Source organism: Excalfactoria chinensis, chromosome 3, assembly GCF_039878825.1.
Source record: "Excalfactoria chinensis isolate bCotChi1 chromosome 3, bCotChi1.hap2, whole genome shotgun sequence".
NCBI lineage: Eukaryota > Metazoa > Chordata > Aves > Galliformes > Phasianidae > Excalfactoria > Excalfactoria chinensis.
Genome location: NC_092827.1, coordinates 5,964,085 through 5,974,557, shown reverse-complemented (window position 1 = coordinate 5,974,557; position 10,473 = coordinate 5,964,085). Strand labels below are relative to the sequence as shown.

Sequence of the window (10,473 nt, the reverse complement as noted above, 5' to 3'; positions counted from 1 at the left end):
ATCATCTTCATGGCTTCTTCTGGACCCTCTCCAACAGCTCCCTGTCATTCTTGTATTGGGGGGCCCAGACCTGGACTCAGTACTGCAGTTGGGGCCTCACGATGGCAGAGTAGAGAGTGACAATCACCTCGCTGTCCCTGCTGGCCGCCCCTCTTCTGATGGAGCCCAACTTACAGCATCTCACATCATACGCTCACTACTGCACCTGTAAGGAATACTTCCAACTTGATTTTTAATGTCTCCCATGGTGAGGACAGCACACTGGGCCAGACAGACTCTTCCTCACAGAGGCGTTATGTATAACCTGGATGTTTCACTGTGCGCTGTCACGGGGAGCAGTTCTTGAAGCAACGTGGAGCTCAGTGATGGCACTGACCTGCACAGTAGGTGGCTGGAGGGATGATGTCACCCTGGGATGCTGCCTGGCTGGAATGGTGGGCATGAAACCAACCCCACTAAGCATGACACCATCAATTTCTCAAAGTGTTGCTTGTCTGAAGGCCAGCTTTCTTCAAAACGAAGTAGGTCAATTTTGTAATTAAAATACCGCAAGATTAACAAAGATTTGGGTTGGGGGGGGAGGGAATAAATTCAACAGCTCCGCTTATTAATTAGTGTAGTGTCTCTTTATGCACGTTGTATCAGTTCCAAGCATCCATTTGAGCTACCCTCAAAGGTTTCCTAAATCACAGAATCGTGGAATCATTTGGAGTTGGAAGGGACCTTTAGAGGTCATCATGTCTGACTCCAATGAATGGGACATGAGAGAGGCAGCGTGTCGGTGCTGAGCCACCTGCCAACGTTAAAGCACCACACCAGGAGGTGCTCCTGACCAGTGCTGGGAATGAATCCTTTTCAGCCAAGAGTTAACGTCATACCTAGTTTCTAACTGGGACACCTTTGATTTTATTCCTAGCTCTTTAATCTTATGCAACCTCCCTCCATAGACCAAAGGGGCCTTTCACCTTCAGCACATTTTCCAAGCTCTGTGTATTGCGGTGTATGATAACCTTTAGGTATCTTTTTTAAGAGCTCAAACTCTTTCTGTCTCCCCCTGAGACGTTTCCTTGTCTGCAGCTCATTGTCTCCTTGCTCCCCAAACGTTTGTGTTCTTTTCAGGTGAGGCTCCAGGTCAGTTTCTACATCTGTCATGCCTGTTTTTCCCATCTACAGACAGAACAATCTTCTTCATCACAGTTTACATAACCACGGAGGAGGACTACGTGTGTCCCTGCTGCCCTTGAATCCCTTTTAGCTGCTGCTTTGCAGGATGCAGGCTTAGTACAGCCTGCTTTAAACACGTCACTTATGCCTACACTAAGAAACTGGAGAAGCCCAGCGACCATTTCCAGGCACAGAACTCTGACCATCCTGGCTGTTTAATTGGGGTTTAGCCCCATTGATGCTTTCCCACACTCTCCAGGCACTCTTCAAGCCATCAGCGTACTGCAGTCTGGGTACACACATCCTATTCTGGACTCTTTAGTAGCCATGGTGGGGACAACTGACCCCAGGGCTTGGAAGTAGTACTGGGCACAAATGTATGAGCACCATTTTGTCCAACGGATCCAGCCTGTGAGAGCCATGGAGAGCCTCCCTGTGCCACACCAGTGGTCCCAATGGTAAACTGTAGTCACGGTAAACACGTGTTTCATATCTGGATTCAATTGCCCTTAATGGGAGGGTAGGTCTGCAGGGACTTGCAAGGGACTTTTAGGTGGGAATGCTGCTGCATAAGGAAGAATCCGTTTGGATGCGGTGCTCAGGGATATGATTTAGCAGAGGGTTGTTAGAGTTAGGGTACTATGGTTAGGCTGCGGTTGGACTTGATGATCTTTGAGGTCTTTTCCAACCTGAGTAATTCTATGATTCTGTGATTCTATGATTCTATGTTCCAGTGCAACATTCTACCTCAAGCACAAGGTCCCAGCCTGCCCCAAGGTACTGCGCTCCATCCCTGGCCTCCTCAAGACAGATCTTCATCATCTCCTGAACAAAAGTGAATATTCAGTTGCCTGAATCTGGACTTGGAATCAGGATCCTTACAGCAGGAAGGGACCTTGAAAGGCCTTTTAGTGCAGCACCCCTGCAATGAGCAGGGACGCCTACAGCTCCCATCAGGTTGCTCAGAGCCTGATGCAGGCTTGCCTTGAAAGCCTCCAGGCATGGCGCATCCACCACAACCCTTCTTTTCTTTTTCCTCTTTGCTTTGCCGTTGTGTTCGGAGCTCAAGATCGCAACGAAGAGGTTGTTATTCCCTCTACATTGCAATTAAGCTTTCAATGAAAGCAATGCACTGAATTGAATGCGTCGAAATTTGGCACGTATGCAATTGAATGTTTAAAGGCTTATTTTAGAAAATGCACGGTTGAGAAGGGGCTTGATAGCCATTAGAAGTGCTCAGTCACCTCTGTCTTTGTAGTCTTCAAGTACTTAAGAGTGCAGTGGGATGACCCCCTCCTGTTTGATAATAACGCCTTTCCAAATAACACTTCCCTGTCAAATTGCTTTGCGTTTTATCAGGCTCTTGGCTTCAATGCCTTCATGTGGCGTAAATGCATCTAAAGAAGGGCTGTAAGAAAGAAGGGAACAGGGTCTTGGGCAGGGTCTATTGTAACAGGACACAGGGAAACCATTTCAAACTAAACGAGGGGAGATTTAGACTGGATATAAAGAAGTTTTTTTACAATATCATCATATCACAGAATGGCCTGTGTTGAAAAGGACCACAGCGATCATCTGGTTCCAACCCAATGCTGTGTGCTGGGTCACCAACCAGCAGCCCAGGCTGCCCAGAGCCACATCCAGCCTGGCCTTGAATGCCTGCAGGGATGGGGCATCCACAGCCTCCTTGGGCAACCTGTTCCAGTGCGTCACCACCCTCTGGGTGAAAAACTTCCTCCTAAGATCCAGCCTAAGCCTAAGGCTTAGTGGATAAGTGGGACCCGGTGGCCTTTAAGGGTCCCTTCCAACTCAAACCATGAAACGATCTGGGAAGGGGTTAGTGGTAACAATATTCACCTGGGACCGCCATAGCACTGTATCAGTAAAGAAGGCATCTTGTGGGCTGGACTTAAAAGGACTTTAAAAGGATGGAAATACGGTAAGGAGCTACAGTGACACAAATGGTGCAGTGCGCACGCATAGAGAATAATTATTAACTATCTCTTACTACAGAAACTGGGAAGCACCAGAAGAAGTAATTGGGCAGCTGGTCTAAACCCAACAGAATAAATTACTTTTCACATTGCACATAATTACATAGCCAAACTCTTGGCTTCACCGTACCCTATGATAATAAAAAGTATTGATGTCTGTTCTTGGGCAGCACTGAACATCCCCCAAGCCAATTATGCTAAAAAATTACCATCTCCAAATGAACAAAGAGGAAGATCAGGAGTTATTAGCGGCTTGCAGGGGGACTTCACGTCTCATAAAGATCATAATCACAAAACGTTGCTATCTACAGCACGGTGATGGAGTTGAGCCACACATTCGAATCATAGACTCGTTCAGGTTGGAAAAGACCTCTCAGATCCCCAAGTCCAACCCCAGCCCACCCCCCCATGCCCACAGCCCACATCCCTCAGTGCCACATCCCCGCAGTTATGGAACAGCTCCATGGATGGTGACCCCAGCACCTCCCTGTGCAGCTGTGCCACTGCATCACTGCTCTGTTTGGAGGCAGGGCTGCGGCTGGGGGCTGTGAGTTCCTTCCATCGCTATGATACCAAATGCAGACGGGTGAGAAAGATGGCTGGGCGGAGCCCCCTCGGGGCCATGGCTGGCGATGTTATTGGACCCAAGCATTGGGCAGGGAGAGGTATCCAGCCGGCCCAGGCTGCAGCACAGCGGGGATAACATCACTCCCATTTCTAAGAGAGAAAGGAAGAGCCATAGAACTATTGAGTTGCTGTGCTGGGATAGGATGGAGTGACAGCTTGTGCACGGCCTCGGATGCGGTCCTGCGCCGCCACATCCTCATCCCTGCATAGAATGGAGGTGGATTTGGAGGCCGTGGATAAGGGATGGATTGCTTGGAAGGTCGCAGCCGGAGGCTCTGCGTCCATCCAGGTGGACGAGGGGTGACCCCCAGGGGTCCGTCCGCCTTGAGACGGGACACGCTCGGGCAGCGGACCCACGGGCGGCTAACGAGGCTGAACGAGGAGCAAAGCGCCGCGCTCGGCTCGGGGCAACCACAGACACGAAGGTTTGAGAACCGGGGAACGACGCCGGAGGGCGCTGCGGGGCCGCTCGGGGCTGCGGGGCGGAGCCGGACCGGGGAGGGAGGGTCGTCCCGCCCCAACACCCCCGCGCTGCGGTCGGGGCTCGGCCCCGCTCCGTCCCCCCGGCGCAGGGAGCGGGCCGGTGCCAGGGCTGCCGCCCGGGGTAGGGCTGCGGTCCGGGGCCGGCCCCGCCGCCATGGCCCGATTCTCGGCGTACCTTAACCCCGTGCTGGTGCTTTTCAGCTGCGACCTGTGCCTGGTGCGAGCCAGTAAGTGCCGCCGGGGGACGGGATGGGGATGGGGATGGGGATGGGGATGGGGATGGGGATGGGATGGGATGGGATGGGATGGGATGGGATGGGATGGGATGGGATGGGATGGGATGGGATGGGATGGGATGGGATGGGTATGGCCGCAGCGGTGTCCCGGGGCTGTCCCGTGAGCTGTTCCCCGTGGCTGCCGTGCCTGCATCCCTCCGGGCGTTGCTGCCCGGCTGTCCCCGCGCTGCTGTCGGTTCAGACCGAGGTGATGCGCTTTAAGCCGGGCGCTGCTCTCCTTCCTTCCCCGACTCACCTCCATGGCAATGCCTGCCGCTCTCTGCTGGCTCCTTCTGCATTGCTACGTTCTGGCAGCCCGTCACGGCAGAACGGGCTGCTTCATCCTGAGCTCGGCCTGGTGTCCGTCCCCTGCTGTCCCCTGACAGCCTCGTTGCACAACAGCAACTCCGTGGCCCGTGGCATTTGAGAAGAAAAGCAGTTAAAAAGTGACCCCTCGTCTTCAGGTGCGTGGTACGAGGCTGGCTGCCCTGCTGCGGGGATGGGTGGCTCGGACCAACATCTGTGCCCTTGAGCAGCGGTGCCAAGGGCACGGGTCCTCCTCCAGAGGCACAGCAGGACAGGGAGAGAGTGCGTGGGGCTGTGCCCCATCCCTGTGCCCAGCCGTGTCCTCCAGTGCTATTGAGGTCCATCCATCCAACACCTCCGTGGTAACAGGAAAGGGTGCTCCATCAGCCTCTTTCTGTGGTGCTGCCCCATTCTTCAATAGGGTTTTAATCAGAAGTGAAGCTGGATAGCTTATAAATGATGCAGGATCATTAGCTCTGAATGCACTGTATGGGGCTGAGCTCTGGGGAAAGCATGCCAAAGAGCCCAGCATCTTGGAGGAGCTTGGCTTTATAGAGGTGTTTTCAACAGTCGTATCAGAGTGCAGATGTTTTGCAGCCCAGGCATTCGGATGTTTATGACACAGGACTGCTCTGACTGGAGAACATGGGTTTGATGTGGGGATCGTTCTGTGGTGAGAGCTCTCCTTTAGAGGTCTTGTCCCGGTGACGTTCATCTTGTGTATCCTTGAGGTTGAAGGCTGTCCCTGTGTTTCCAGAGTGAACTTGTAGAGTCGTGGAATCATTCAGGTTGGAAAAGACCTCCAAGATCCCCCAGTCCAACCCCAGCCCACCCCCCCATGCCCACTGCCCACGTCCCTCAGTGCCACATCCCCACGGTTATGGAACAGCTCCATGGATGGTGATCCCAGCACCTCCCTGGGCAGCTGTGCCACTGCATCACTGCCCTTTATGAGAAATGCTTCCTAATACCCAACCTGAACCTCCCCATGCACAACTTGAGGCCATCATCTCTCATCAGTTCCAACAGCTGACTCTTTCCTTCCTTCCTGAGCTGACTCTTCCTGCTAGGTGAGCAAATCCCACATGTTCATTGTATGTTCTCTACAGCAAACCAACCACGAGACATGTCCCAGTCCACGTGGACCCAGCAGCGTGGATCACGGATCACTGCAGTGACCTTGCTCTCAAACTGTAGTGACTCAGTCCCATGTCTCATGATCCCCGGCATGAAGCTGGGCTGGGCCGTGCTGCCTTCCTGCAGGACCTAGAAGATTCTGCAGGCTCCACACGTGGACTTTTGCAGTGCCAAGATATCGGACCTTTAGTTTCTCTGCAAATACGTTGGGCACGTTCAGACCTTCCCTTATTCTGTTAGATGTAAAAGTCCACCTAATTTATTACTGTGGTAAAACACCAGGTCTTGTTCTCGGCCCGAGGCCAAATGGCAGCAGGATGTGGCCACGTCCGTAGCACTGAGCTCACATGTTCCAAAGAGCATAGAGTACATCAGGGCTGTGTGCTGGGAATGGCCTGTGGCTCGTGCTGAATCCTGAGCCGTGTCCCTGAAGGGTTTGGGCACATGCTGCCCAGTTCAGACCTCAGTAGTTCCAGGGGCTGAAATGAGACAACAGCAGTGGTGCAGCCTGTGGGTCAATCCAAAGGATGGCAGTGGCTCAGCATTGCTGTCAGCTTTACAACCGATGGCATTGCACTGTCAAAGTCAGCTCTGCTCTCTGCACTGGGCTTTCATCCCCATTTTGGAGCAGGGAGCAGTGCCAGGCAGATGAGGTGCCCAGGCTGAGCTCTGTAGTGTGTTTATTCCGAGCTGCCCCATTTTTCTGTCACAGTTGATATATAAATACTGTGTCTGTGCTGCTTCCTACGCAGCCCTGGGTGGTGTGCCAGGCATTCATGATGTGCACATGTACAGGGTAGCCCCAGAGATTGGAGGATCCTCGTCTCACTGTCACAGTTGTGGTTGAAGTGCTGCATTAATGTAGGGCTTGTTTGGACTCAGAACCCTGCAGAAGCGTGGGACTTTACTACCAAGAAGCTGCTGTGTCTGGGCTGAGCAGCAGCATGCCATGCCAGGCAGCTCTGCTGCTACTCTGCAGGATGCTTTCCAACAGATGAAAAGCTGAGCTGCAGTGAGCGAATGCTGGAGAAAACCCCCGTGGTTGGAGGGAAAGGGAGAGATGAATGCCTTTTCTGACAGATCTTTTGCCTCTCTCCTTTGACTCCCCTCGATCCACCCCTGCTCACCCAGACAGGCCGCCGTCCCCCGTCAACGTGACTGTGACGCAGCTGAAGGCGAACTCTGCCACCGTCTCTTGGGATGTGCCAGAAGGAGACGTGGTCATCGGCTATGCCATCCTCCAGCAGGTACCCAGGCCGTGTCCCCGGGGGTCCCTCTGGCTGCACAGGGATGCTGCGGAGCGAGGTGCCGGCCCACCCCAGGGGTGGAGGATTGCCTGGGAAGGGAGGAGTGAGGGCACTGCGCTCAGCAGAGCCCTGCAGGAAGGGTGCAGCTGGGATCAGCTCCCCGGGGAATGACAGCTCTTCACTCTGGCAGCGGCAGGATGGTCAGATGCAGCGCTTCATCCGGGAGGTGAACACCACCAACCGGGCCTGCGTGCTGTGGGACCTGGCAGAAGATGCTGATTACATCATCCAGGTGCAGAGCATTGGCCTCTATGGGGAAAGTCAGGCCAGCAAACGTGTCCACTTCCGGACCCTGAAAGAGACCGACCGCCTCCCCTCCAACAGCTCCAACCAAGGTGAGGGCATTGCCCAAGTGCCACCCGTGGGGCTGTCTCCTTTCCACTTTGCAGCCACGCTGTACTGTTTGCCCGGGGGTTGCTTAAATGCTGGCCATGAATCCAAGAGAGATGATGTGCAGCGTGTGTCTTTATGGAAAGCTGTAGGCTTCTTTCCAGTCAACTTTTGTTTGTCAGGGGGAGGTGGGTCTCCCTTTGTGGTTCCTCAGATTCTTGAATGATGCTGGTCATGAGGTGGGTTCTGCTGGGAGGGTGACCACTGCCAGCCCTGCCCGGCTGCTCTTTTCCACAGGTGACATCACCATGGAAGGGCTGGACAAAGACAGGCAACTGCAGACAGGAGAGATCATCATCATCGTGGCTGTGCTGCTCATGTGGGCAGGTGAGTGCCACTAACAGCATTCCAGCAGGCTGGGACAGAGGCACAGTCTTGGGTCCACAGAGAGGATGGGGCTCAGAGAGCGCAGAGGAATGCTGGCACAGTCCTGGCAACCCCCTTCCTTGCAAGTCTATTGGGACTGGTTCTTCTAGGTGCCTCGGGCTCCATTTTCATAGAATCATTAAGGCTAGAAGAGACCTCTAAGGTCATCATTCCAACCATCACCCCAACCCCTGGGACTGGCTGCTCTCCTGTTGTGACGATGGGGAGGGGAGCAGAGGGCAGCCAGTGTGAGGGAGTCCTTTCATCCCTCCTCTTTCTGCAGCGGTGATCGCCCTCTTCTGCAGACAGTATGACATCATCAAGGACAACGACTCCAACAACAACAAGGAGAAGACGAAGCCATCCTCGGAACACAGCACTCCAGAGCGACCTACTGGAGGACTGCTGCGGAGCAAGGTGAGGGGGAGGGCTGACAGGAGGGCTGGCATGTGACATCTGCTGTGTCTTAGTGGCTGGACAGGTTCTTGTTCTCTCCAGAAATAGAAAACACCCCAGTCTGTGTCCTCACCCTAAAAGCTGAGGACTTGTAGTGAGCCCTGGGGCAGTTTGTGTGCCCCGTGTGCGAGTTCAGGAGAAACACCCATAGTGATGGCAGGACACCTCTGCTGGGATGGCTCCCACGTTGCAGGATGGTAGCTGTCCTCTTGCTGTAACAGCCAGTGCTTGCTCCATTACCATGCCCCATTACCACGCCCCATCACCACTCCACTTTGAGGCTACACCTCTTCTACATCTCAGAGAGGTCAGCACCTGACTTGGTCTTTGTTACTCAACGAAGACTGATTTATAACCCTGACTGCACGTGCGCTAATGGGACGTTGCAGTAGTTCTTCCCCTTGGGTCTCATCTGCTTTCTCTGTCCATGGTGCTGACTCCACGTGTTGCCCATTGGCCTGTTTCTGTCTCCTTGGTTTCCAGGCCTTTGAGGGCCAAGTTCTCTTTCCTCCTCCATATCTCCCACCTCAAAGTCTCCAAAAAGCATGGCCTCAAAATGTGCTTTTTTCTCTCCCGTAGAAGAAGTCTCCTTCTGTCAACATAATTGAGGTGTAAGTGCAGCACCAGCTCTGCATCTGGGCTCCCGGGCATCGTGTCAGAGCTAAAAACAGGCCTTGGAAGAGGAGGCAGCACCAGGCAGCCAGCCTGGAACTCTGCATGCGAAGATCCACATATCTGAACTTACGCTTTCCCAAGGGCACCTGTCTGGGGATGTGCATGGAGTTGGCTCCCAGCCGTGCATGCATGCCTCGCCCCGCTTCCCTGCCGCTATGGAGCGTGGAGCTGAGTGATGGAGTGGGGGGTCTGCCAGCAGCCTGTGGGGGAGCGGACGGGCTGCTGCCCTGTCCTGCACACAGCCCTGAGGGGAGGCAGCATCTCGGAGCCCAGGCTTGGCCAGTGGCTGGGATGCAGCTGTGTGGCACCACACTCCTGCCCAGATGTTCTGAGGCAGACCTGGCTCTCTCTGCTGTGCTGGGGGTGGAAAGATCTGCACCCTTTTGTCCCCAAGGCTGAGGGGAGGGTGCAGTGCAGGTGCTGGCCCCAGTGCTGCCACAAGGTCACGGCAAAGCAGCGGGGGGGGGGGGGGTGTCTGTGAGGGTGGGCTTTGAGAGCGGGTCCCTGCTGGAGGATGGGGCCCACTGCACCCCGTCACTGCAGGCTTCCCACACCTCGCCCTGCTGCAGGGGACAAAAATACAAATGAGAGCTTGAGGAGTTAGTGCTGCTGCAGTGCCTGGCTGGACTGCAGCAGGGCAGGGAGCATCAGTCCCATGGGTGAGGTAAGGCGCACAGAGCTATGAGAATAGGTCTTGGCCAGCGCGCTGCTGTGGCTCTGCTACTTCCCCATCAGGGCTCACTGTCCGCGTGCACTGCATGCATAATGCAGCCAGCCCGGCTGGATCGGTGGGATGCGTGCTGTGTCTCAGGCTGAGGTCTGGCCCAGCCACACTCTCTTGCCAGAGGCAGGGTGACACGAGGAGCCCCGCTGCCACAGAGGCCGTGCCTGGTGCCCTGGCTGCTGCTCTTCCCTCCGTGCTCTGCTCTGTGGCTGGTCACCGAGCCGGGCGCTGGCTCTGCAGCCCTGGACTCGAGCATCACAGGATCCAGCGTCTTCCAGGAATAAACCTCCCAGCAAAGCACTTTCAGAACTCTCACTTCCAGGTGCTGTTCAGCTCCTGCTGCAGGACTGGATTGGGAAGGGACAGGGTAAGCAACTCCCTGTGGCGGGGTCTTTTCAATAAAAGCATCCTGGCTCAAATGCAGCGTCGTCCCTGCAGTATTGCAGGTGGGGGATGGAGGGGGGGCAAACACATCCAGTCACTTCTTGCACTCGTGTATGGCCTTGTTCTTGATAGCACATGCTCTGCAGCAGGTCCTCTAAGGCCATCTTGCAATTCTTTTTGGCCTT

General features: G+C 54.6%; 1 protein-coding gene across 2 annotated transcripts; it reads left to right on the top strand.

Annotated features, from left to right (window-relative positions):
* The first annotated feature begins 4,280 nt into the window (after window positions 1–4,280).
* Window positions 4,281–10,326, top strand: FNDC4 (fibronectin type III domain containing 4). 2 transcript variants are annotated; one of them, XM_072333519.1, is made up of 6 exons: window positions 4,281–4,495; window positions 7,118–7,233; window positions 7,424–7,628; window positions 7,921–8,010; window positions 8,333–8,466; window positions 9,085–10,326. In XM_072333519.1, exons 1-6 carry the CDS (start codon window positions 4,423–4,425, stop codon window positions 9,118–9,120), a joined length of 654 nt encoding a protein of 217 aa, XP_072189620.1. In that variant the 5' UTR covers window positions 4,281–4,422; the 3' UTR covers window positions 9,121–10,326. The 2 variants fall into 2 exon arrangements, with proteins under 2 accessions (XP_072189620.1, XP_072189619.1); XM_072333518.1 differs by having other exon boundaries at window positions 4,282–4,495; window positions 8,355–8,466; window positions 9,085–10,325.
* Window positions 10,327–10,473: the final 147 nt, after the last annotated feature.

What these genes read in the sequence shown, in the direction of transcription:
- FNDC4 (XM_072333519.1), top strand. Translation starts at nt 4,423, where the DNA reads ATGGCCCGATTCTCGGCGTACCTTAACCCCGTGCTGGTGCTTTTCAGC. An exon ending in CTCCAACAGCTCCAACCAAG is followed by an intron (nt 7,629 to 7,920) that starts GTGAGGGCATTG and finishes TCTTTTCCACAG; the next exon opens with GTGACATCACCATGGAAGGG. An exon ending in GAGGACTGCTGCGGAGCAAG is followed by an intron (nt 8,467 to 9,084) that starts GTGAGGGGGAGG and finishes TCTCTCCCGTAG; the next exon opens with AAGAAGTCTCCTTCTGTCAA.